The sequence below is a fragment of the Emys orbicularis genome, chromosome 24 (genome assembly GCF_028017835.1).
Source record: "Emys orbicularis isolate rEmyOrb1 chromosome 24, rEmyOrb1.hap1, whole genome shotgun sequence".
NCBI lineage: Eukaryota > Metazoa > Chordata > Testudines > Emydidae > Emys > Emys orbicularis.
This window is the reverse complement of record NC_088706.1, coordinates 7,476,820-7,504,774: the sequence shown is the minus strand read 5'-3', so window position 1 is coordinate 7,504,774 and position 27,955 is coordinate 7,476,820. Positions and strand designations below refer to the sequence as shown.

At 44.0% G+C, this 27,955-nt stretch overlaps 1 protein-coding gene across 1 annotated transcript; it reads left to right on the top strand.

Moving 5' to 3' along the window:
- Positions 1-487: 487 nt before the first annotated feature.
- Positions 488-26,603, top strand: ACSBG2 (acyl-CoA synthetase bubblegum family member 2). Its single transcript, XM_065422329.1, has 15 exons — positions 488-503; positions 3,596-3,713; positions 8,561-8,640; positions 9,255-9,493; positions 11,634-11,722; positions 12,671-12,791; positions 13,655-13,735; positions 14,586-14,735; positions 18,344-18,520; positions 19,445-19,626; positions 19,850-20,083; positions 21,595-21,812; positions 23,735-23,874; positions 24,997-25,243; positions 26,494-26,603. The coding sequence occupies exons 1-15, from the start codon at positions 488-490 to the stop codon at positions 26,601-26,603; spliced, it is 2,202 nt and encodes a 733-aa protein (XP_065278401.1).
- The last annotated feature ends 1,352 nt before the right edge of the window (positions 26,604-27,955 follow it).

Sequence of the window (27,955 nt, the reverse complement as noted above, 5' to 3'; positions counted from 1 at the left end):
ATACCAAAACCCCAAGGAAATGGTTAAATTGAAAGTCTATGTTAAGGAAGACCCTGAGGTCAAAAAAAGCTACAAAGATTCAAAGGGATATTGAACAAGCTGACCTAAAGAATGAATTGCCTAAACCAAAGGCTTGGCATGACAAAAATAATTGTAAATGTACACTTGTGATAAAACTGATGTTATTGCTTATGATTGTAACTCGTTGCTGATACAAAAAACTAAAAACATACAATGTGCAGGGTTTTTTGAAAAACCCTTGAACATGTTGGGAGTAATACATAAGAACTCATTATGTTGTAAAAGTCTTCATGGTTATACTGTTTCATTACATGACGACACACACTATGTTAAAAGGCCTGGTGATGCTGATATTTCACTGTTAGTGCCTGTATCTAGTCTTGAAAGTGTATACAGCAGAAAAACCACTACAAGTTTGAATTGTTGTGCACAAAGGGAAACTGAGGTACAACAGCTCATAGCCTTCATGGCTGAATGCCAGAGTAAGTGCTCTCTGGAGAACATTAATGGCTATGTTAAGTTAACACACAGACCAAAACCCTGGAATCACTAAAGTGTTTAACAAAATATGGGCTAAGTTTTTAACTGGGGCCAAAGCATGCATCAATAATTTGGCCTTACAAAGACTTCAGTATAAACACAAAAACAACAAGGAGTCCGGTGGCACCTTCAAGACTAACAGATTTATTTGGGTATAAGCCTTTGTGGGTAAAAAAACACTTCTTCAGATGCATGGAGTCTTATGCCCAAATAAATCTGTTAGTCTTGAAGGTGCCACCGGACTCCTCATTGTTTTTGTGGATACAGACTAACACGGCTACCCCCGATACTTGAATATAAACATAGCTCATATCAATGCTGGAAGGTCCTTAAGTTGTATCCAGGAGCTCTAATTTCACCCTTCCACACCAGTCTCCTGTTAGGGGTGTGACTCATGGCTAGAAAGGGTTAAACATCCTGCAAAATAAATAACCCTCAAAAGACATGTAGGGAGATAATGTTTGTGTTTTTTGTGTATTTACATATGTATGAGTAGGGTGGACAATGTAATCAACAGTCCCTGTCTATGCTGCATTCTGATAATTTGGAGGTCAAAAGAACATCCTATCACTTAAATGAATTGTAAACACAGATATCTCAGCCAGATTCTTCCATGAAAACTCCTTGCCCAACTTTATTTCACTTACTCTTCTTGTGCTCAGGTGGGGTGTGTGGCTTAGAAACTCCAGACACTTATGATTGCTGGCAAAGTAGATTAATCCCAGTGAAAACATACAGGGAGCAAAGACTTTATAATGCTCATTGGGTCCATGTTCTTCCTCTTACGTTATGGAGTCGCAAGGTCTGGTCTAGGCCCAGCCAGTAACCAGTCTCCTGGGAGTGACCCTGTCTAGTGTGCCAGACCCCAAGCACCCACATGGGCCTGCCCCTGTGGAACTAAGTACTCAAGACTGGGCCTTCTTCCATGGCTCCCTGCAGCAAATCCAGCCAAGCCAAAGTACTGCAGGAGGCTTATATTGTGCCCTTTTGGGGTGCAATGCTGAGGGGGATGTGTGGTGTTTACAGTAACACAGGCAGCCTTTCCAAAAACAACATAACTGTTTGTTAGTCACCTGGCATAGACAATCCTGTAATCCTTAGGTTAGTACAGAGAGGCAGAAGTTAAGTCATAGACCTCCCTGGTCAAACAGTGCCATGATGAGCCAGCCAAGCTGTGATGGACTCCATCTCTGGCATGCATGCTCTCTCTCTTCTCTCCCTCTGCCCCCATTTCCTCTTTTGTTCCCCAGGTCTGGGCTCCTGAGTCTCTCCAGAAAGTCCCTTTCTTCAAGTCACCTGACACCTTGTTCTCCAGTTTGTCACAAATTCCACTTACTGGGGCTTCCTGCTGTTAGGTGTTTATGCTCAGTCATTGAGGTGTCTCAGTCTTGCTGGATGTTCTGATTTGATTTGGGGTCCGTTTGAGCCAGTCTTTAATGACCTAGCTCTTCCACTCAGACCACCAGGTGACACTCCTTCATGCTTCCTGTGCTGTTTTAGCAGGAGACAAACTTTTTTTTACAATGCAAATGCAGAGGGAAACTGAGGCACACAGGCTTCATAACAAATATTTCCGAGAATTCCCATATTGTCACACTTTATCTCCCACACTTGTGGCTTGACTGCCCTCCTATCATTTTAACTCCTGTAAGAATTTCCTGCTGGGATAAGAGTAGCATACTATAGATTGGCCATGGTGAAGCAGCCATACAATATATTTTGAAGACGGGTTCTGATGCAGCAAAATGATTCAGAGCTGCTACTACCCTCTTCCCTCAGCCCCACAGTTCAGCAGACTCTGCTTCATGACTAACTAGAGGAAAGCAACCAGCCCTTAACCTAAAATTCAGATAAATGGGTTTTTATGCTATCAGTAGTGCCTTGTATTGACGACTTTAAAGTTATTGCAACGTCTTACATGATTAAAAAAAAACAAAAACAGTATGGTGAACTATGACTCTTAAAGGAGTTAACAGGAATGTGTTTTTCCTTCCTTTTTTATAGAATGATTTTCTTCTAAGCAAATAAAGCCCAACCCAATGATCCTGAGTTTCAGGCCTATGTACTGACTAATGCAAAGCTCAAGTAAAACTGACACTTCTTCTAGCATTAGGTTAATTTTAGATGAAGAACAAACGCAACCTTTAAGACAAAATAGTGATACATTCACTTAATGCTGACTAGTAGCTGCCTTCTTCCTGAGTGGGTTTCATAAACTGTCATTATTACAAAAATGAATTGTGCACACTTTGTGTTCAAATGTAATAGATGCTTTGCATGCAAGTGCCCTCTTGACTGCCTATAGTACAGTAACCCTGTTGCTGTGACCACATCACAGCTGTTGTGGACATGTTCCAGGCAGGAAAAAGGAAACTATTCAGCATCCTCTAAGAAAGTAATTGCATGTGCTGGTGTTGCAGGGGGGAGGAGGAACAAACACATGATCAGCCTTTCCATATAAGGAGAAAAGTGGGGTGATGGGCTACTTCCAATTGCAATGCAGAGAACACATGACATAAGATGCTATAGCTCTTCCTGGTGGGCGCTAGTTTAAAAATAAAGGATGTTACACATCTGTGCTCATGCTGACAGACTGCAGAGGAGAAGGACTGGACAAAGGCACAGACAATGCACTGTGTGACTCTAAACCATAACTCTCTGATGATGGTTGGGGTTTTTGGGGGTTAAGATCTAAATTCAGTATTTCTGGCTAAACAGTGTAAGATACAAATGGGAACCTTTTTATGAAATGTTCAAAATTGTAATAGTCTTTAGTTGAACTGCTTCTTTTAAAAATGAATTGGGCGGGGGGGGGGGAAATCTAACAACTCTTAACAAATCTCATAGAATATATTCTATAGTGCTATCCTACTACTGGACCAGATAAAGAATCTTATTTTATCTTTGCAAATACAAATACTGCTGCCTTCAGTGACAGTTGTTTGAATTGGCTTGTTCAGATAACAGTGTTGAGGAGAACTGGTTTCCTTAAAGCTGTTTTAAACTATCACTTTGTCATTTTAATCTTTTGCAGAGACAATGCTGTCTGAATCGGAAATGGGTACTGTATTGGCAGATTCGGCCTCTAACTTGGATGTTCCAGTGCCGTGTGAGGTGTCTCTTAGTGATGTCATGGTGAACTCTCCATCCAGGTTTGTCCAGTTTCTTTAAAAAAAATTTCTACTTGGATTATTTCCCATTTGATTAACAACTAGGATAGTTTCCATGATCATCTACGTTAACATGGGTTTGTACTATAAAATCTACTGCTGTGAGGAAGTAAAAGAGCAGACTAGAACTTGCTTTACATAGTGCAGTGACTAGCTTCTGAAATAAACCAAATGCATCGTGTGTGTTCAAAAAGCGTTCTGTACAGGCAGACTGAACTTCACTTTTATAAAAGAGTGTATGCATTTAATGTTAACTCTCTCTGGCAGAATTTAAATTTGTCTGTAGAAAGGCATTGGCCATTTGTGTCTAATACTTAGCACTTCTATATTACAGAATGTTGCTATACTGTAAACAGAATATTGGCTGTCTGCAGAGAAATTTCCAAATGTAGGAAAGTACTTCTTGTTTGTCCCTCATATGAGGGAAGTCAGGGGGATCTTTGTCAAAGTAGGCAATGTGTAGCCATGTATCTCTTAAACCCTGTGGGAAAACTAAAAGTAAAGATTGGCTGCACAGAGGTGGGAGATCACTGTGCCGCTCCCACCGAGGACACGGACTCAGTGGTGAGGCTGCATCCAACCCTGACACAGCGCAAGGACCGGGCCTGCCCCAGAAACACCCCAGGCCCTGCCCCTCTGTGCTAGGTGTGGGCAGGCAGACTCAGCAAGGCAGGATCCAAGAGTGGAGCGGCTTAGTGTGGGGGGGATCTAGGTGTGGGTTGAGAGGCTTCTGTGTGGGGGGATTTGGGTGCATGGGCTTGTTGGGGTGGGGGTCTGGGTGCAAAGGTGATGACTCTGCAAGGGGTCCAGGTGAAGGTGGCTCAACTGGGTGGTCCAGGTGCAGGGGGAATAGAGCTTATTGGGGGGGGGGGGGGGGTTGTGTGTGTGGGGGGGTGAGGCTCAGCAGGGGGGTCTGGTTATGAGGGGGTCTGGATGCATGGGGGGGCAGATGGGGGTGCATTTCTCTGTACAGGGATCCCTCCCCTTGCAGCTGAGGAATGATGGGTGCAGGAAGCAGGGGAAGTTTGCAGAGCTTCCTGCAGCTGGATGAGAAATCTTGGGGTGGGTGTGACCCAGCCCTGGATGCCATTCGGAGGAAGAGGAAGTCCCGTCCTCCCCAGACCAGTCAGGACTAGCAGCTGAGCCAGGTGCAGGGTAGGAGCCACCAGCCGGGTCTTCCCCAGTCCCGTCCCCTGCCCCTCAGTGATTTACATCTCTGACGGCTGTCCTGAAACATACTGCTGGGGAGGGTCACATGTCCACTCTTGTGGCTTCCCGTGACTTCCCTGTCAGTCACTTTTCTGTGGTGTTTGGTGAGGAGAGAACTGTATAGCTGGTCAGGTGAACCTATGGTCTGCTAGGACTCCCTGGCCCATAAAAACCTCCCTAACGTAGATGGCCTGGAACAAAGATTTATAGCCTTGAGCCCTAGCCAATGGGGAAGTGCCTGGCAAAAGATAGTTTAATCTTCAGTTAAGGCTGATTTAAGCAGAAGATTATATTTCGTTCACACTTGCTCCTGCATAATTATAGCATAAGGTCCTTGTCAAACCAACTGCTGCTGGAGAAGAATTCTGACTGAATCAGGAACAGAAACATGCCTGAGACCAACATTCTCTTGTACCAAAGCCAACAGGGGGAGGGATAGCTCAGTGGTTTGAGCATTGGCCTGCTAAACCCAGGGTTGTGAGTTCAATCCTTGAAGGGACTATTTGGGAATTTAGTTGGGGATTAGTCCTGCTTTGAGCAACAGGTTGGACTAGATGACCTCCTGAGGTCCCTTCCAACCCTGATATTCTATGATAAAATGAGGGTGGGGAAAAAAAAAAACCAGAACTACAAGCTAAAACTACAGACCTATCTACAGCCAATCATGTGCCAGGACTCTTGTATGTCACAATGATCTAGCTAAGATTTGCTATTTCTGTAGCAACAGTTAGTGTCCTAGTGACCCTACCTGCCTGTAGGGTCAAAGTTGATACCTAGGGCTAGGGACAGCCTAGAATTCAGAAGTCAGTGATGTCATAAGAACCTAGTGAGTTCTAGAAGACTGGCATTTGCTCAGAAAATTCTCTGTAAGTGGACATTGAGGGATACCCTCACTCGAACCGTGGATCGGTACTTAACAGAACAAAAGGTGGGACTCTCCCCCTACCTGAGTTCTCATGGAGAAGACTGAAGGTTCAGTACTGACATGAAGTGCTCACCTGCCCATCAACCCACAGTGATGTCAAAGAGTGACGGACTTTAGAGAAACAGGAAGGCAAATTGGAAAGGCAAGATAGAAGGGAATATTCAATCCTTATGGGGTGGAAAATAACCTTTATTTAGATTATCTGGAAGTCATGGCTGACTAATATGAGTTAAGGGAACTGTATGAATGGTGTGTTGTAGAGTGCAGGGGAGTAAGCACCATCCATATGAATACTAGGAGAGCAGGACAGTTACTTGTAACTCAAGGGATCTCATTCTGGTGAGTGGTGCATGGGTCCCCAAAGGCCAGGCCGGAGTTCAGTTAAGTTATCTGGAAGGTGAGGTATGTGACTGCTGGCAGATTCTTCATTGTGCCAAACATACCTGGCTAATGAAGGCAGAGAATGAAGGTCTGATGAATAAACCTGTCTTGGAGAGGAAGAATACCACATCTCTCCATTCTTCTCAGCAGCCAAGAGGGTACAGTGGAGTTCGCTTGCTCCCCATCTTCTACAAAAGTTGTCTTCCAGCAAGATTAAAACTGGAGGAGAGATGTTGCCCAGCACCATGATGGGATGATCCCTTAACTATTATGTTGATGACTCAAATAACTATAGTTAAGGCGACGTTTTAGTCACTTATATTTTTAGTAAAAGTCATAGACAGGTCACGGCTGAGGGTGCAGGCTCCAGGATGGGGCCAGGAATGAGGGGCTTGGGGTGTAGGCTGCCCCAGGGCTACAGCAGGGGGAGAGGACTCTTCTTCTCCCCTCCCCCCTTTCCCTCTGGGGCTGGGGGGAAGGAATCTCTCCCCGCTGCAGCCCTAAGCACTTGCATGGCACTTAATAGGCTGTCGCGTAGCTTAGAGAGAACTTGGCCTGTGACCTGTCCATGACTTGTACTATACCCTGACTAAATATTGGGAGGGCTGGGGGGGACACCACGGGTGCTGTTGGGGGAGTTAACGGGACTGGCAGGTTCCCTACCCGGCTTCTCGGAAGCAGCAACATGTCCCTCCCATAGCTTCTAGCTCTGCACTGCCAGCACCGCAGCTCCCATTGGCCAGGAATTGCAGTCAATGGGCGCTGCAGGGGCAGTGCCTGTGGGCAGAGGCAGCGCACAGAGCTAGGAGCTGAGGGAGGAAGGGACATGTTGCCACTTCTGGGGATCTTCCCCCCCCCCCCCCCAAGGTAAGTGCTGCCCAGAGCCCTCACCCCCTCCCACACTGAATCTCCTCCTGCTGCTGGGGGGTGGGCGGTGGCCTGAGACTGCCCCAGCAGCAGCTGGTGCAAATGCCCCATGGGCTGCCTGAGCTTGGGCTGCCCCAGAGCCAGCCGCACTGGCTGCTACAGAGGTCACGGAAAGTCATGACCAACTCACAGCCTTAACTATATAGTTTGCATGACTCACTTGAGCTCTGATCACTGCCTCAAAGTTATGTCTAGGACTAAGTCGACCATAAAAATGGTGAAACACTAGTTAGGTGGTTATTTCAGCCACATAACACAGGTATCAAACATTGTATGACTTGTGAAAAGCTACTTCCATGGCTTTTTGGAGGAGGTGGGGACTAGTGTGTGTGGGGGGTGGGGTGAGGGGGGTAATGCCCTAAAAAAGGGTCTGGAGATGCATGGTGGGCTAGAAAGAGACCTCAAGACACTATTGAGGCAAACAGCTTAGTAGGAGTCAAAATTAACTTTTATGTGATTCAGCGGATCTCTTGCATTCCATCTTATGGACCTGTGGGATATAAACCTTCATGCTTTGAGAGAAAAGCCACCCATTAACTGATAAGTGTTTAGGAAACCTTCCCTTAATGGACTAACCAGATCAGAAGGGGTTTCTTTCACCTTCCTTTGATGCATCTGGCGTAATGTGGTGGTTTCTGTTGACTACTGATGGCCGAAGCGTACTAGAGTTTGTGCAAAAGCCATGTTGGAAGTGGTGAAAATTTACCTACTTTCAGGCTGCTGAATCCTTCTGAGGGAAGTTGGGGCCTCTTAGGGACTTTCCTGAGAGAGTGCTGGGTGACCGCTCATCTGAGTGGTAAGGAGGAAAAGCTGCTGGGGTCAAGTGTCCTGGATTGGCTCTCTGTGGCAGTGAGCAGGGAAGACCTGTTCCCTAGAAGGAGCAGAAAAGCACTCCTCCACTTCTGGCATCTGCTTTTTTAAGTCCACAACTTGGGAAGCTGTTTGGCGCGTGTGTGTGTGGGTTTTTTTTTTTTTTTCTTCCCAATTGTGCCAGTCTTCCTAGCTGCCAGTGGATGCCAAGCTTATGAGTTCAGGCACAGCTTGCCTGGAAATGCAAGTAATCAGTTCATGTTCGGGTCAAAACTAGTTCTGTGTTCAAACTTGTGTTAACAAAAACACTTTGGATTTAGATTGTAAACTTTTTGAGGCTGGGACTGTCTTGCTATGTTAGCCCCATATAGACTGTCAGTAAAAGGAACAACGAACTCAAATCCAGAATATTGGGGACCAACAATATAGTAGGAAAATCCCCCTCCTGACATCAAGGGATTAGCATAACTAAATTATGAAACTGAAAATATCTGAGAACTGTGATGAAAATATGCTGTACACTTAGGTCAGTGTACTAAAATAACATCCAATACTTAGTGCTTGCTATTGCTTGCAGAACTGTTGAGGACCATAACGCTGAAATAACTGAAGAGACTAAGACTGAGGAATCTCAGCTAGATATGTTTAGATCCAAAGGTAAGCAAAAAGGAATCAGTTTATAACAAAAGATAATTATAACAATCAAATAAGTTGCTCTAAACTTCTTTTAATTGTTGCCTTCCAAAATTGTATGCTATAAAACAAAAGAAACTTAACCTGCAGAATTGTCTCCTGAGAAACCATGCTGAATTTAGCTTGGGTTGCAGTGGTGGTGGCCCTCAGGGAGGGGTAAATGTTACACTGTGCTGTGTGCCAGTGGATAAACCCCTTGGGGCAGAGGCACTGAATGAGTTTGGCCTCCACAGGGAGGGTACCAGCTGGTCCTGTATAAGCATCTTCTGGCAGAATAGCACCCTCCTTGTTAGAGGGCACGTGGTGGTGGTGGTAGTAGTAGTGGGAGGGAGAGGTTTCAGGTTCCCCATTTTTGTTCTTTTGCACAGTTTGAATATAGTTCAGGTTTCAGCAAAACTCCAGTCTCAAAATAGAATCTGACCTACCTGCTAACTTGCCCAAAGTACAAAATAAGTGACAATTCACATTACATCTTGGGTACAATCTCTCAGATTTGACACCACTTATTTCATAGTGGCAGAAGGAAAAAATCTAAATGCAAGGCATTACACTAACACCTTATTTATTTTAAATACTAGCTTCATCCCCTGCCTCAGGCCTATGGACAACACGACGGGATGGAGAAGTTAAACTAAGGCTAGAGCAACAGGGTATTGGTAGTGAGACACCAAAGACTGTTCATGAACTATTACAGGAAGCTGTTAAAAAATATGGTGACTATTTTGCCCTTGCATCAAAGAAGGGTGACCAGTGGATAAAGCAAACTTATAAGCAATACTATGAGGAATGTCGGAAGGCAGCAAAAAGCTTTATAAAGGTATGTCTTGTAGAACTCTTTTATTCACCCATCCACTGTCACTCTGATTGCACTAATGTCCATATTCAGTCACTGAAACTTAAACATTGTCTAAGTATGCCCTAATTTTACAGGAAGAGGGGTGGGGCACAGTGGAAAGTGTGGCTCAGTATCATGGAGTCTTAATGAGATACATTTGCTAACTGAATTGTTCTGTCTGAAACGTCTCATGTGCTCATGCCAGAGGATGACTCTTCAGGAGGCTTGTGAGTTGGGTTTTTGTTTTTCCTCATCTTGGATATACATAACATTCCTCAAAGGAATTTAAACTTAGACTCCAAACCTGGCTTATTCTGTTGTGTAACTTAACTCTAAAAATGTGGGTTAATTTTGGACACATTTATTATTTAAATGTTTAATTTCCCTCCCCGCCCATATTGAAAAATTCAAGACAACCTTACAGAACTCTCAAACTTACCAGCCAAGCCTCATTCTATTTGTATACTCTCTGCTGCAATAACTAACGAGAACCAAGGATGTGATTATACTCTCCAGAACAATCTTTCAAGTCTGGTTCCAAGAGGTCAGGCTATTCTTAGACTTCTCAGCAACTAGCAGGGGCTGCTGCTTGACAGTGCTATTACTATACGCGAGTGTCTTCTACTGTCCATGAAATGTTCGGTCTGTTTATAAAATATCTCAAAACTAAGGAAATGGCCAAACTGGAAAAAGCGACCTTTGAATAAGAGTGAAAAGTTGCTTCAAAACTTTCTGCTTGGCTTTTCACTAGCCTAGAAAGTCTTGTGTGCCACCCTCTTGCAGGAACTCTATGGCTGAATATATTGGACCTCTTGTCCAGGTTTCACTCCTGACTAGAGAGGATTTGTCAAACTAAAAGTCACATGTGCTTTCTGTTAGCCTCTTGCTCTAATTTACAGAAGCTCTGAAATCCCAGACTCCTGCCCTTTCAATCCTGGTCCAATTGAAGTCCATAGCAAACCAGCCCTGGGCTTCAATGGAGTCAGGATGGATGCCCTTGATGTTACTGATAAGTCACATTTTAATTTAAAATGTGACTAACCTTCAAAGTAACTATGTAAGGTACTAAATGCAACTGTCTCCTACTAACTTTCTCTTTCTGCCATTTTTAAATTTTGCCTAAGTCCACAGAGGGAGCTGCTATCTGTCTAGATTAAGCTCATGAGTTTAGATTCCTGATCTCGTCTTAAACTATAATGTATTACTTCATGCCAATGAAATGGTCTTATTGCATTTGCTGGGAGTCTGCATTTGCACTTTGAACAAAACAGAGCAATGTCTTGAGACTAAATTTTAACAACTTGTATGTTGGTTCTGTGCAGGGCTGGTGCAAGGAAGTTTCGCGCCCTAGGCGAAACTTCCACCTTGCATGGGCTCTCCCCTCCCCCCCGAGCCCTGCGGCAGCTCCCCACCCCAGCTCACCGCTGCTCCGCCTCCTCCCCGAGCACGCCACCCCCGCTCTAATTCTCTTCCCCTCCCAGGCTTGTGGAGGAGGGAGGTGGGAGAAGTGGAGCGGCAACCACGCACTCGGGGAGGGGGCGTAGGAACGCTGTAAAAAATAAATATAAAAAAAAATTGGGGGCACTGCTTTTTGGCGCCCCCAAATCTTGGCGCCCTAGGCAACCGCCTAGTTTGCCTAAATGGTAGCACCGTCCCTGGTTCTGTGCTAATCCTTGAGGGAATTTCCTTAATGCGAATCCTTTTGTATGCTGGGTGGGGTTTTTCTTGATGTTGTTTATGCTCAAAGTATATGGCAAGATGTTCAACAAACTAAGGCCTATACTACCACTTTATGTTGGAAAAACTGTCGCTCAGAAAAAACACACTCAAGCAACCTACATTTATTTCACTGGCAAAAGTGGTGGTGTGCACAGGGCTATGTCAGTGGGAAAGTTTCTCCCACCAACATAGCTACCACTGCTTGTTGAGGTGGTTTTATGTCAACAGGAGAGCTTTCTCCTGTCAGCATAGAGCGGCTACACAAGTCATCTTACAGCGGCACAGCTGCACCAGTACAGCTGTGACACTAGCGAGCTTACAGTGGATACATGGCTTAACTTATTTTAAGGCACTTAATTTTCCAAGAGAAATAAACCCTATCCTATCTGATCTTTGTTTACAGTTGGGATTGGAGCGTTTCCATGGAGTGGGCATTTTGGGATTTAATTCTGCAGAGTGGTTTATTGCTGACATTGGAGCTATTCTTGCTGGGTAAGAAACCAATTTAGTTTGCACTGGCACTTTAAAGACTATTACACTTTCAGATGCCAATAGATGTTAAAAACATGATGAAACAATTATTGATGTCAAAGGCGGCTCTACTCTTTATTTGTGGCTAACAATTTGTTTAGACTCTAGATATACCTCTTTAACGATCATTAGTACTTCTAATAACAAATGAACAAGACAGACTAGAGGGATCTATCTATCTTGATTAGAGCAGGGGTTCTCAACCTTTTTCTTTCTGAGCCCCCTCTCCCCCCAACAAGCTGTTTAAAAACTACACTGCCCACCTGTGCCACAACTGGTTTTCTGCCTATAAAAACCAGGGCCGGTGTTAGGGGGTAGCAAGCAGGGCAACTGCCTGGGGCCCCACACCACAGGGAGCCCCACAAAGCCAAGTTGCTCGGGCTTTGGCTTCCACCCTCCAGGGTGGGGCTCAGGGACTCGGGCTTCAGCCCCATGTGGTTGGGCTTCAGCTTTCTGCCCTGGGCCCCAGTGAGTCTAATGCTTGGCGGACTCCCTGAAACCTGCTCGTGGCCCCTGGACCTCTGGTTGAGATCCACTGGATTAAAGGATGTTGTGCTTCCAGAATGCTGAGCTGAAGCAATAATATGCTAGTGTGAAAGAAAGTTTCATTGCACTTCATGGTGGGGTGGGGACGACGACTGCAGAACCTCAGCTCAGTTACAGGCCTAGTAAAGACAATCTCGTATATTGTGGCTCCTGAAAAACACAAATTCTAAATCTTCATTAATGGAATCTCAGTTTCTAGAACTTAACACAAAGGAGGTATCCTCATTACAAAAAAGGAATTTAGATTAATCTGTCTTTACATCACGGAGCACTTTTCCAGGTGGGAAGGCTCTTCTGTAGAGAGGCCAACTTCTGAGACTGAAATCCTTGACTAGTTACCCTCTAACTCTGATTTATTTATAGTGGTTTTGCTGTTGGCATCTACACCACAAATTCTCCTGAAGCCTGCCAGTATGTAGCGGAGAACTGTGGCGCTAATATCCTGGTTGTGGAGAATCATAAACAGCTGCAGAAAATCCTAGAAGTAAGTATCTTTTTATAGAGTTGTTTAGGGGTGGCAGTGGCATATGGAAAGCATTTGGCTGGGTTAGATAGTCAAGCAAGTATTTAAATTACATCCCTAGCTCTACTCTAGGGTGTGTTCCCTCTCTTCTATTCGTTTATTCTGTCAAACCAAGAGATGCCTGTTTCTGGGCTGGGGATGGAAGGGGACTTGACAGTACAGCAGATGGCAGAACTCCCCCTTTCCCCCTGCGACTTCAAACCACACCTGGTGTGTGCATAGCACTCTAAAGGGATAAGGTGGAGTACAAACACTCACTAATGCTTGCAAGCCTTCCTGTGAGTGGGCAGGGAAGACAAATTGGGACTAGAATGAAAAGGTGATTGCAATGTTAAATATGAAGACTGGAATCTCATTAAAACTGAAATCAAACAATCCAACCTGTGCTCTTGCCCATCAGAGGTGGATGGGTGGGGGCTGGTAGCCAAAGCACTTTTCCAGGTGGAAAGTTGAAGTTATAAACGCACGGTTTACACTCCTAGTCAAGGCTCTGAAACCGTCACAGAATACCACAAGCAAAAATAAAGCGTCACTAAAAATTCCATGATGCTTTCTGGAAATCAAGGTGTTCCTGTAAAACTTCAGTCTGGATAATTACTTTCTAACTACCTGAAGTTCCTCCAGCTCAAATAGTCTGAGAATCCTGTTGGATTCTCTATCATTAAATAGCATTAATATTCTCCACTCCAAAGATGGCGGTGTTTTCAGTTGTGGGGGAAGCTATCTTCAGACTACATCAGAAAGTTCTGTTGCATATCTCAAGCTAAAAGGAAGGCGCAAGAAACACTAGTTTACTCTGATACCTTGCTTCCTCTTTACTGCAGGTTCAGCACAAGCTCCCTCTTCTGAAAGCAATCATCCAGTACAATGGAGAGCTTAAGGAGAAAAGACCAAATCTCTACACTGTAAGTAATGATACTTAAGTAACATTTGAGGTGTTGCTTGCATATTACAAACACTTCTGAATAACTAGCTACACTTTGTGGTGATGCTGCAAGTACACCTCTCTTGACATGCGGCTGTAGTGAGTAATACTGACAAACTGTCCCACTGCCATCTCTCATGGCTCACCTGTGGAGGGGCCCTACTTTGTTCATCAGGGAACAGTTTGGGGTGGGGAAAGAGTTCTTGATCTTCTATTATGTTCTTTCATAAATTGCTTACACTTATACGCAGTGGATGGAGGTGGGGGGAATACTACAAGATAAGAATTCTCCACTCACACAAGTGGTGACTACACAAAAGCCATGGAGAAGTAGGTCCTTTATCTCTCAAACTCTCCTGGCGGGTCACCATTTCCAATAAAGCACAAAAATGGCTTTCCTGGAAGTGTTCCCAGTCCTATTTTTAAATAAGCCCTTAGACAAGACACAAGCAAGACTCAATGAAAACATCACTACCAGCCCAGGAAGCTCCCTTAAAACTACACCCACAAAACATGTCTTCCTTCTCCATGTGTCAGTAGAACAAAATCACAGCGCTAGGGCCACCCCCCTCCATATTCCTCACACCCACACACCTGTATCCACCTCTTAATACACTGTATTGTAATTGAAGTGAATTCTTGATGGAAAGACCTCCATGGACTAAGTGAAGATATAATTAGATGTGTAAACCTGTGAAATCTCACTGGAAAAACAATCGTGGCCTTCACCAATTTAAATACCTCCACCCACCCCACCCCTTCCAGACAGCTTAGTTGCATATATGAAAGAAGGTGTAAAGCCTGACCAAGCTCTTTACTTTTGAATGCAGTGGAGTGAATTTATGAGCCTTGGCAGTGATGTTCCAGATTCCCAGCTTGATAAGATCATTGATTCCCAGAAGCCTAACCAATGCTGTACACTGATATATACCTCAGGAACAACTGGACAGCCAAAGGGCGTTATGCTCAGTCATGATAATGTAAGTATTCTTGCCTACAAGTAAAAGAGAACTGCTATTGGCTTTCAGATTTCTCTGGGATGCACTATTTTAAATAGTGTTGAGGTTGGAAGAATGGCCAAATATTTTAACACTAGGACATAATTGAAATTAACACAAATTAACTTTGGAATGGTTTCTCTTTTCAAGACCACTTTTTTTTTATTTTTTTTTTTATTTTTTTTTTTTTAAAGCAAGATTTGTCAAAATTCATTTACTTCTGGTCAGAGTGAGGCAAATATTGCCTACGTTGTCGTGTCCCACAAGTGTATGTCCAGAGCACCCATGGCTTGGTCAGAATAGATCTCTAGGAAAAGAAATATTAGACATATTTTGTCCTCCAAATACAGAGAACCATTTTGCACATTAGTGACAGACTAACTTCAACAATGGCAGTACTCTTCCATAACCCAGATCAGGACACTGAAACTGTTGCTGGGTTTCTTGTAGACTTGGGCCCTACTGTTCATTACTGCTATAATGGCTAGCTCTTATATCTCTTCTTTGTAAATTGCTTTGAGATCTAATGATCAGTATCTCCATTTTACAAAGCTTAACCTTGGCCAGCATTCATGGGGGGGCTATTTAATGAAATAAGACTAAAACCCTCACCTTCCATCAAATGGGATGGCAGAGCCGCCACTAACCTAGACACTCCTCTCCATGGTGGCCTCCGCATAGAGGTGACTGAAGTAGTTTGGGATAACTTGTTTCCCTAGTATTACTAATGCTGTTTTACACACCTTATGTAGTTTGAGACTAGTCAGCCAGCAAAAATGTCAAATTAGGAGCATCTCATGAATCTGTTTTGAGATTATGCTCTTTGTTCAGCTGGTGAATCTGTTAAGATACCAAGAGAGCCTCTGAAAAGCGCAGTCCTTGGACTGAAGGGCCACACCTAATGTGTGTGAGACGAAAACCGAGGCTTTAGCCTCACTCCAAAAGCATTGGACAGGTTTGCTTTGTGGTCATGACTGTCTTCTGTGGATGCAAGTTCATACAGTTTGCTTTTTGAAACCCTTCTTAAGCTCTAAGTGTACAAAGTCTGGGACTGGAGCAATCTCCCAGACAGTGACTGTAGATTGAAAGCAGAGTAGTATTGGCCACAGAGACTAAGGCAATTGAGGAGAAAGTGACTGAGATGCCATGGCAGGTCTAATCTTTGCTTTCTCTTTGTAAGTAGCTTCTGCGTACACACAATGTCTTTACTGAATTCGTTTTGATCAAGAGAATTGGGTACTGGACCCAGGATGCTTTCCTAGTGCCTGAGCAGACCCAACAGTGAACATGAGAATTTCCAGACCAGTGCTCCATCTAGTCAATAGCCTGTCAGAAGGTGCAAGATTGCCCTGCTGTGAGCAATGATGGAAATACCTGCCCATAAGTGACATTTATTCTCCACTTCCTCAGAGTATAAATAGCACATGCCTTCAGTCACCCCTGAGAAGGGGTAGTATAAGGGGGGGAGGCCTACTGCTGCCCTTCCAGTAGCAGGGGGCTGAACATCTACTCGAAGCATACATCTAGGAACTACAGAAGTAGACCATAACACCAGATGGGGGACTCTATTCACCATGACCCCCCAAATCTGAGTCATTGCTTCCTGGGATAATCAGCTGAACATGAACTCCCAGTGTGACACTGATCCTTGGATGCATAAATGGGAGATTTTTGAGTAAGACTAGAGGGGTTTTTACTCTTTTTATTTATTTGGTCACTGCTGTGACCATGGCTGGACTACTGTTTCCACAATTCAAAAATAGGGAAGGGATAGACTCAAGGTGTGGGATCCACAAAACTACTCAAGTGCCTAAGTCCCAGTTTTGGCTCCACTGTGATCCATACAACTCCTGCTGAATTCTGTAGGCACTGAAACTCACTTGGTGCCTAAGCTTGTTCAGGGTAAAAGTTCCCTCAGTGTCTGTTTCATGCTCTGGACATGTGCACTGCTGCCTCCATCTAGGCATCTGGATGCCTATCTCCCACCTAAGCCCGGCCTAGACAGTGACTCTCCAATCAAGGGAAGACCGGCTTTCAGCCACTATAGCCGCATGCGGAGCCTGATCTCATAGGTGGCCTCCAAGCAAGCCCACTGGAGCAGCTCTCATTCAAAATCTGGCTGGAGGAAGGGGTAGTGGTGGTGCCCACTTTAGCTTTTGGCCCCAATAGCTAGAGCACTCACCTGGATTATGGGAGACCCAGGTGCAATTCCCACCGCTGAGGTGGGCTCTACCACTGAGCTATAGGACATTCTGATGAGGGGCAGTCGCTGGACAAGAGAGTGGGAATGACTGACTGTGTAGCCCAGTGTTTAGGGCACTCACCTCCTGGGTCCCATCACTCATTATTTACTCACAGTGGAACAGCTTCCTCAGGAGAAACTGGGGGAGCCCCACATCAAAATATCCCAGACCTCTGTGGCTAGAGCACGCTTCTGAGAGAGAGAGACCCCTGTCTACATGCTCCCTTCTCCTCTTCCCCCAAAGAGGGGGAATTGAACCTGGAGCTCCTATTTCCCAGGTACATGCTCTAACCTCTGAGCTAGAAACTGTACGGTGGGCATCACCCCCTCCAGCCACTTTGTGTAGAGTGGGGCAGAGTGACTTTGGTGCCTAAGCTGCCTGACTCCAGATGGCTGGTTCCCATTCATGGGTTGCTAAGCAGAGATAGGTATCTATCGCAGAGGGGCAGGGTTAGGACACACCCCTCTGGTGAGCATCTCCCACTGGCTGTCTTAGTGGGCTTCCCACCTAACATGGCTTTTGTGAATTGCATTCTTAGGTGCCTATCTCTCCCCATTTGTTACAGAGGAAGCTTAGGTGCCTAACTTGGCATTGTGGATATCTGTGTTTCCTGTGACTTTCTAGATGCCTAAAAGTTAGGCGCCATGATGCTCAGCATTGCAACATCTGAGTCCCTTCATGAATCCCACCCAAGGAGCACTGTCTAGTTAGCCTCACAGAGAAGGTTAAGGGGTGACTTGGTCAGCCTACAAGTACCTGCAGGGGAACACATACTTGATGATTGTCTCTTCAGTCTAGCAGACAAAAGTATAAGATCCAGTGTCTGGAAATTGAATCTAGAGACATTCAGACTGGAAATAAGGTGTAAATTTTTAAGAGGGCAATTAACCACTGAAACAATTTACCAAGAGTCATAGTAGATTCTTAAGCAATGACAACTAGTAAATTAAGATCAGATCTTTTAGAAAAATATTTCTAGTTCAAAAGGAATTATTTTGGGAGTTCTATGGCTTGTGTTCTACAGAAGGTAGATTAGATGATCACAGTGGTCGTTTCTGGCCTTGGAATCTAGTAATCGAATTGTTACCCACTTAACCTTAACTGATAGGGCTCATTCTGATTTCCCCCCCAAATTGATTAAGTTAAACACAAGTTTCAAACTAGCCAAAGAGACCGGGAAAAGGGAGAAACTCTCAAAGTGAAATGTTTAGTGGATTTAAAACACACAAAGCATACTTGTTTAGATACTCTGCAGTTCACAACATTAAATAACATCCGTGTTGTGCCTTGCAAACTTGTTCAGAACCACTAGTGTGAATGGTAACCATGAGGTGCTTCTGTTTTCAGATAACTTGGACTTCACTATCAGCAGGGAGCTACGTACAACTGACAGAAGCTACCGAACAACAGGAGCTGGTGATCAGCTACCTTCCCCTCAGTCATATTGCTGCTCAAATGATTGATATTTGGCTGCCAATAACATTTGGTGCACAAGTTTTCTTTGCTCAACCAGATGCACTGAAGGTAAAGACCATGCTACTTAATCTAGATGCTTATAGACAGTAACAGGGCTGTGTATCTGTTTTTTTAGCAGTTGTGTCACGAGGAAACCCAGGTTGGCTATGAACAAAGCTGACAAAATCCCGAGAAACTCAGATTACGCTTATCCAAGTAATAGTAAATAACACTGTTTTTGTAACCTAAAACAGACCCTTAAACTTGACACACTAGCAAGTAACTCTGACATCTATTCACCTTTCTGCTCTGTATGGTACAAAGATGGATAAGGTGACCATGCACTCTGAATCTATATGAATGTATTGGGTCCTTGAATGTCATTTCAGACACTATATATTCTGCAACTTCCCTTTCTAATAGAGGGGTAGTGCAGTGGGTTTACTGGCCATACTCCAAAATCTCCCCAGGAGAAAATCTCTGCCCTGTCATGTGAAGGGCCAGGTTTTTTGCCCTTGATGCATAGTTGGCACATGTGCATCTGGAGTCAAAGCAAGGGGCATTAACGTGCCCTGGCCTTTGAAAACCAGCGTTTGTGACTAGCACTCAGAAAGCAAACTCCGCTCCACGCTGCTAGCAATACAAAAAGGCAAGGTGGCTAGTATGACTGTTCCAGGGCTAGACTAATTGCTGAGCACAAGAGACTGGTTTCTGGGGGCACCTAGCTTTTGACACTAATCTGGAGTCCACAGTGTAGTGGCACTATGGCATATTGTGAATTGGATTCCTGAAAGTTGAAATGGGTGCTGATTCTGGGTTTGTGCCCATTGAAGATGGGAGTGTATTGTAGGAATGGAGTACTCTACTCATTAGTAATCAGTGTTGACTCAATCCATCATCGGTGGCTTTTGGAAGGAAATCTAGGTGTCAACTAGAAACAAAACATCTTCTGAACAAAAGTGGTTTTAAACATTAAAATTCTACTTCACTTAGGGCAGCTTGATAGACACCTTACGGGAGGTGAGACCAACAGCTTTTATGGGAGTTCCTCGTGTCTGGGAGAAAATACAAGAAAAAATGAAATCTGTGGGTGCAAAATCATCTGCTCTCAGAAGAAAAGTGGCAGCATGGGCTAAGGAAGTAGGATTACAAACTAACCTGAAACGGATGAACGGGTAAATTTTTTTAAAAAGCTATTTAAATGCAGTCTGTAGATCCTAAATAGCATATTATGCTCTTATCTGATGGGATGCTAGCAAATGTAATATGCAGGATTGTCTTTAATTTATGGTCTGTAGTAAAAAGTTAAGAGCATCTTCTTCTGAAACTAAGTAAAGCTTGGCTGTCTAGGATGACAAGGTAGACTAACCTGAGCCTCTTTCAATTCTTCTCTTAAAGGGCTTCTGAACTCCCAATGAACTTCCGTCTAGCCAGGCAGTTGGTATATAAAAAAGTTCGGAAGGGTCTTGGACTGGATCGATGCACAAAATGCTACACTGGGGCTGCCCCAATTACTAGAGAGACTCTGGAGTTTTTCCTGAGTCTTGACATTCCTGTGTATGAGTTGTATGGCATGAGTGAGAGCTCTGGACCTCACACAATCTCTCTTCCAGACGCGTTCAGAATCACTAGGTATGTATTCCTCATTGTGGAGAAGAACTAGATAGCTGACTCTTGCATAAAGAACAACTTAATTAGTATTTTTCTCATACCAGAAACTCTCATACAACTTGGATCACTGCTGCTCTCTGCTGAGACAGGCAGCTCCCCTCCTTCAGCCTGTACCAGCATCAGCTAGCCACCAGTAAGAGGGGCTTGGGAGCAAGCTCTTCTCAACTGTGAGGCTGAGGTACAGGAAAGGTGGAACTTGCCAGTGGCCTATAGAACAGGAGCTCTGTTTTAAAGCCTAAATCATCCAGGCTCTCTAGGAGGCACAACTGAGAAATGGAGGGATAGAGAGAAACTAATAAAAGAGGTGTCAAGTATCAAAGGGGTAGCCGTGTTAGTCTGGATCTGTAAAAGCAGCAAAGAGTCCTGTGACACCTTATAGACTAACAGACGTATAGGAGCATGAGCTTTCGTGGGTGAATACCCACTTCTTTGGATGCATGTAGTGGAAATTTCCACGGAATTGCCCCTGGAAATTTCCACTACATGCATCCAAAGAAGTGGGTATTCACCCACGAAAGCTCATGCTCCTATACGTCTGTTAGTCTATAAGGTGTCACAGGACTCTTTGCTGCTAATAAAAGAGGAATTGTCATTTGTTTCTCATGACTTCTACTCTGGCACACAATCATTCTTCATGATACAGTTCAATATATCCAGTAATTTAGGAAAGATCAATGTGAATATATTACAATCTTTGAAATCACAAGCCAGGGTATTTAGTGTTTGGAATTAAATACAGGTAAGCTATTACAAATTTTCTAAACCTCAGGGATTCTAGAACAATATTTCGAAAACACCAAGGGCAGATCTATGCTTAAAACACTGCAGCCTGGCTGCTGTGGCACTTCAGTGAAGACGCTAGCTGTGCCAATAGGAGGGCTTCTTCCATCAGTGTAGGTAGTCCACCTCCCTGAGAGGCGGTAGCTAGGTCAACGGGAGAATTCTCCTGTCAACCTAGTGCTGTCTACACTGGGGGCTAGGTCTGTTTAACTGAGTCGCTATGGGGATCTGGATTTTTTCATATTCCTGAGTAACATAGTTATAGTGACTTAATTTCCTAGTGTAGACCTGGCCTAACTGTCTAGTACAGGGGTGGCCAAACTTGCTGAAGCCTTGAACTCTGGCAGGCACCTCCCGTGGGGGTGAAGCCCCAAGCCCCGGCAGATGCACCCAGCTCTCGAACTTCTGAAGATTATTGTATGCGGCTCGTAGCGTCGAAAGTTTGGCCACCCATGGTCTAGTAGGTACTAATCTCTCTGGTTAATATCAGATCCGTTTAGGTCTTGTTACACTACACTGACAGGCAGCTTATAAACAAATGAATTCCTTGCTGAAAGAGATGTGATACCACAACCCAGAATGTCTCATGACTTTGTGCAAATGCTTAAATTTAAAAGTAGTACTGATGGGAATCTAACAATTCATAGCTTTTTAGCATACTGAATCTTAAGGAGAATGTGTCCCTGTTTTAGCTGTGGAAAAGAGATTACAGGCTGCCGGACAATGATTTACAAGCCAGACAGCGATGGCAGTGGAGAGATCTGTTTCTCAGGAAGACACATCTTTATGGGCTATTTGAACATGGAAGATAAAACCAAAGAGGCAATTCATGAAGAAGGCTGGCTACATTCAGGTGATCTTGGCAAGCATGACAGAAATGGATTCCTTTACATCACTGGAAGAATTAAAGGTAATACCTCATCCTTTGGTTTGAACTGTCTGGCTGCACCATCCTGTGCTATGAACTTTTAAATCTTGCAAGCTAAGCAGGCCTCTATCATGGCTTGGTATCGACTAAGTGGCATAACTCCTCCTGAGGTACTAATGACCTATCATGGCATCTAGGTGATATGTGAACAGTGGTAGAGTATTCTAAATGTGGTGTAAAAATGCTGCAAAACTAGAGAACAAATTGCAGAAGTCAAGACTTCAAACGGTGGGGGTTAAAGAGCCAGTGGCCTGCTCTGCAACATGATAGTTGTCTAAAGCTGACTCTTGCTAGCTATAGTCTGACTTGGGGGAATCTAGCTTGGCAAAGTAACTTTTCTAATGCCAACAGGCTATGGTAGCATTAGCTCTTACCACATCATCCGCCTTCACAGTCAGATGAGCCAGCTATTTGGATATAAAATTTTATATCCAGTGAAGCAGTTCTTGGGAGTGGCCTGTATATACAACTCCTTGCTATAAAGGACACCTACTTAAATCAAGTTACTATAGGACAGATACAAAAGCAGATCAGTTATCTATTTATCTAGTGTGTCTCTTCAGAGAGACAAATAGTTGATCCTTCCACCTTTGTGCTGTCAGTAGCACAAGCATACTTGGGTCAGTCGGGAGGCAGTGGGGTAAAGGATTAGCATTTTCCTCATGGGGGTGGGAGGAAAACTCTGGCAGCAGAACATTTATAATGCTAAAAATAGTGTAGATGTGGAAGGCACTGGTTGGCCATATAGGGTGTATCTCCTAGGGTTTGGGTGTGTATGTACTCCACCCATCTAAACTTTTTGCCTCATGGGTATAAATAGCTGTATAGATACTAGCTGGGCATGTGCTATCTGTACCCCTACATGCTACTGTAAGGGAAGAACTAGCCTTGTCCCCTGCAGGCCCTTTGTCCTTTTCCCAAAGGGTCTGAAACTGCCTAGTTCTGAGCCACTGTAGCAATGTCCCCCTCATGTCTCTCAGCATCAGTCTGAAGTGCCCTGGAGCTATCTACCCCTATCCAAATACACATGGATGGTCTTGTCTCTTGGGTACTGAATAGGCACCCTTCTGCACTGGCATAGACAGGGAAGAATCTGCCTCTGGGTCCCCCTCCAGTGCTGATGCCTGGCTACCAGCACTAGAGTTCTGGTAAGGACTGGGTTAAATAGGGTCCCTCCCTGCCTGGGGTGTAGAAGTATAGCCCAAGACCCTTTCTTCAAGGGAAAGGGTGGTGAACAGTCAGGTACCAACAGCTTCATGGCTCCAAATGACCCCTACAGCAAGAGCCCAAACTCCATAATCTCAGATGGTGGATTCTGCTCCGGTCCTGAGCACAAATAAGGCCAAGGGAGGGGATGGGGAAGAGAACAATTAATGGTGGATGGGGCTGAAGACCTTCTTTGTCCTTTGCATGTAAAGGAACAGCTAGTCTCTTTGCTCTTGGGGGGCCTGGTTCCTCTCTGGGCTTTCCTAATGTGCAGATGCAACTAGGATGGGGAGAATCTTCCCAAGTCAGGATGACTGTTGTCCCAGGGAATCTTGCAGTACTAAGCTGTTAAAAGGTTCACAGAAATAACTTGATATTAAAGGCCCCATGTACTACGTCGTAAACTGTACCTAAATTCTGCAAAGTCCTAGGTTCTCCAGTGCATGGTGAAAAACTCCCCTCTACAGCAGTTATTCATGTGTATATTTTAATAGCACAGTAGACCATGTATGTCTTTATTAAATTGACTTTTAGGGACACATTATATCATTTGTGGCTACAAGACAGAAATTGGCTAACATGTGCAAGTGCTGTAATCTTTGCACGTCAATTTCTCTGAAACCTACACATCACAAAAAGCACAACTGGAACTGCAGTGAAAGATCGCATTTTCATAGTTATGCCTAACTGTCTTCTAGAGCTCATCATTACTGCTGGAGGGGAGAATATCCCTCCCGTTCCAATTGAAGATGCTGTAAAGGAGGCTGTTCCTATAATTAGTAATGCTATGTTAGTTGGAGACAAAGCAAAATTCCTTGCTATGCTTCTAACTCTGAAGGTATGGTTCTTTCCATTATCTCCTGATATGTAGCCAGAAAATAAGATGAGCTATCACCTTAGCCAGAATGGCTGTATTCTGGAAGTAGAAGAGTTAAGAGGGCTTGTCATGGTCAAATGAAAGATCTGAAATTGTATCCAATACCTGCAAATAAGCATTTCACAAACCTAACCTTCTACCAAATCTAAGCAACACCAAACCGCATGTCCTGCTGTAACCTTAAATTACAAGGACCTGACTATAAGAAGTACATGGGAGCAACTCTGACTTCATGTTTAGATTCTATGGCTATAGTTTGGTTATGAAGAGGTGCAATTCCTCCCTCTGAATATACATATTCAGCAAAATTAGAAGGGAGTTGAAGTTGAGGACATAGAAGTGAGAACCACATTTTTCCTTTTGCTTCTTACTGCTTCCATTTCCTCCCCAAACCTCTCCCACCATAGCAGTAACAAGCTGTAGCTTCTTTGTTTAAATCTGATTTGCTTTTAAAGTTTCCCAGGTTGGTAATGACAAGCTCAATGTCCTGCAAAATACCTGTTTTGATCTTTTTGCCAAGGAAGATTGAGCTCTAGATTTCTGGAGGCCAGTTCCCACTCTCCATCATAAGAGCTGTTGGGTGCAGAGCTGTTAAGAGACCTTGACAAAGCAGTATAGGAAGCTTGTGCTGCATTGTCTGTCAGTACTTCAGTGCTGCTTACCTCGCCCAGATTCAATGCATTTCTTTTTCTAACTCTAGAAATGCCCCCAACAATTAATGGGGGGGGGGGGGAAGCACTAACCACAACTGTAGCTATAACAAAATAGTCCTAGAAATTCTCTACCTACTTCTAGAGCAGCCCAAGTGCTGAACAAATTTTTTTTCTCAGCATGCTGAGATCTGAGGGGTTTAACTTGAACATAATCTCCTTCAACTACCAGGCTTCAGTGAATTGGTAAACTATTGCACCAAGGTGATGTGATTCTGGCTGTCTGCTTAAGATCAGCCAAGGTAATAGAAAATAACTTTGCTGGGTTAAATAACAATGATACTGTAGAAAAGAACTTACTCTTTTCTACGGTGTAGTTATATATTAACTGTTGAACCAGTGAAGTAATGTTGTTCTGTCCTTCCTCTTACAGTGCAATGTAAATGAAGAAACAGGGGAACCACAGGATGACCTTACTCCAGAAGCCATAGCATACTGTCTCGGATTAGGCAGCAAAGCTACAAAAGTCTCAGACATTGTAGGTGGCAAAGACAAAGCTGTTGATGCTGCTATCCAGAAGGGAATTGCATTAGTCAATGAGAAAGCAATCTCAAATGCACAGAAAGTACAGAAGTGGGTCCTTCTAGAAAAGGACTTCTCAGTCGCTGGTGGAGAGCTAGGTAAGTGACCTGGGCTACTGCATATTGAAACAAATGCAGGACTCCTGATTTCAAATTAGGTGGTGGCACATCTTCTCCTCATTTCCCTAACATCCTGTGTGATGTGATCTCTTGCATGTGTTGTACTAAAGGTGGTCTTAAACTGCCCTGTGAGTGTACAGTGTGTGCTCCACGGTGCTGGATACTCAAGCAAGTGAACTGCAGGAGCCGATCAGCTGGGTAGCTTGGACAGTAGCCACTTTCGGCACTCTGCAAGTCTGATGTGGTAACCAGAGGTTTCTGGTTGACAGGAGTGAGGGGAGGAGATGCTGTTTGTCTAGTGGGTGGAACTGGATGTGACTTTAGTCTTGGAGAGTGGGATGGATTGAATGTTTCATTCCAACTCAAGCAAGCCTTGCTGGTAACCACCTGCACCCTGGCATCCTGTTGTAGCAACAAGTTGCTACATCTGCAGCAGTTGAACAAATCAAAGTTTTGGATACTAATGTCCAAGCTTCAAAGTGAACATCTCTTCCTCCCCTCCCCCCCAGGCATGGAAATAATTTGCACTTCTTGGAGTTAATTATTTCTGGGCCTGCTCCCCCTTAAGTCCAAAAGGGTAGACTACTCTGAGGGGCACAAGCAGGTGGCCATTTGCATGGTTACTTAATTGCACCATGTGAGGGGACCTGGTTAATCTCCATAATGAGTGACTACTGTAACCCTCTTCTCTTAATGAATGTGCCAGAGCCTCTCCTCTTTCCTTGAGGATTGCAGTAAGCTGCCTCAGGCTGTCATGCACCTCCCCCTTTGTGGTCCCCTCTCACCAAGAATCATTCAATTCTTGTCCTGCCAAATGACTGATGGCTGGTAGGCTGGAGCCCAAGACCAGGCATTTCTGTTCACTTCAGCCCCTGGACAGTATAGATGGTGTGGGAAGCCAGGGCTTAAGCCTTCTCTCCCTAGCTCTGAGGCTGGCAGCCTTGCTGCTTCCTTCCACCTGTACAGACTGCCCCAGGCAGCAGTTTTCTTGTGCCTTCCACCCTGCATATGAAGTTGATGTCAAGTGATTGCCTCCTTCCAAGATGAGAAACCATAGTAACTAAGGGAGACTTTCCAAGTTGGATGCCCAACTGACCTTTGTGCCTTCCTCTAGAATCAGCAGACAGCCGTGCTTCAAGAGAGTAAACTTTGGAATTGGCCTGGTTAGTAGGATAAATAACAGTTAAAATACTACTACTACTACTACTACTACTACCCTCTTCTTACAGGTCCAACGATGAAACTGAAGAGGCCTGTTGTAGCAAAGATGTATAAAGACCAAATAGACCACTTCTACACTGATGGGGAAACCACATCCGCAAATCCTCTTTCAAAGTAACCTTGGAACACTGCAGGTCTCAACATCCAGTTCTCCAACTCTTCCTCTGCTGTGTAAGTGTGAGTGTGTGCTGTTCATTGCTTCGACTCCCAAATGAAGGAATAAATGGGTCTCTGAAATAAACCAGGTTTAATGTTGTAGCCCTGCAATCACTGAATATTTGTATACATTCCTGACTCTAGTTATTGGTGATGCTGCACTAACATTCTCGTTTCTCTTTGGATGGACTTTTTCTAATGTCCATGGTCATCTCAAAATCAGTTGCCCATTGTATATGGGCAAATAAAATCTCAGCAAAAGCTATAGTTAAAATTATTTAAATAGTACCATGGCACTTGTTGTTGTATTGTAAAAACCATGCTGTAACTTATTTTTCAACCAAAGTGTTTTGTCTGAAAATGAATGTAAAACACAAGCAGGAACCTTGGTTTCTTTGTAGTGTTGCACTTGAGGGCTGGGGTACTTTAATAGCAATGACATTTGTAAGTAAATTATACACAGAGCATATAAAGGATTTCTATACAGTATGCATACAAAATACAGGTTTACTTGGTTCATTGTTTGTAATACTGGCTCTTAGACTTTTTTGGTTGAGATCTCACAAAGCCATAAACTTATTGAAACTATACTCTGCATGTGTTGTAAGAAGCATTCCAGCAAAGGGAGTCCGATAGAGCTGTCAAAATCCTGTCCCTTCTGACTTGTTCCTCAGTTGTCCTACAATCATAGAATGTGTCTTGAACTTCTAGGTTTTTATGGCATAGTACACTGGCAGGGGGGTTGAGAAAAAGTCTTAATGACTTCTTGCAAGTACACTTTTAGGACAGTAATGGACTGAACTGTTTTAAAGGTTAATTGTCTTTTGAAAAGAGAAATTAATGCATGTACTAGAAAACTAGGAAATGCTCCAGCAACTGGTATTGCCTCTTCTGGCAAAAGGGTTAACTTATTAGGGGGGAGGTTCAACTTCTGGTGGGGGGAGTGTGTGTGGAGGGAATTAGGTATCTACACGGTGTGCTGCACTTCTTCTAGAACTTCAAGCTGTCTTGCACTGAAGGCCCCTCTACAGAAGCAAGCAAATGTTACTGAATTCATGGATGTTTATAGTAAACTACGGCAGAACCTGTTCACATCCAGCAAGGTGCCCCTGAGCAGAACAGGCATATCCGTTTATTCCTCCAGGCATAGAGTAGAGAAGATAATGGATTACCCCCTCCTGTTAACCAGTTATGATGCAGTAGTCCTGCAGAAATTTATCATTGTATGAAGGCTTAACTCCAACTAAGTTTCAGGGAGCTTAAATGGTTTAAAGGTCTATCTTTCTTTGAGAAACTTGTATTGAACTGTGATCA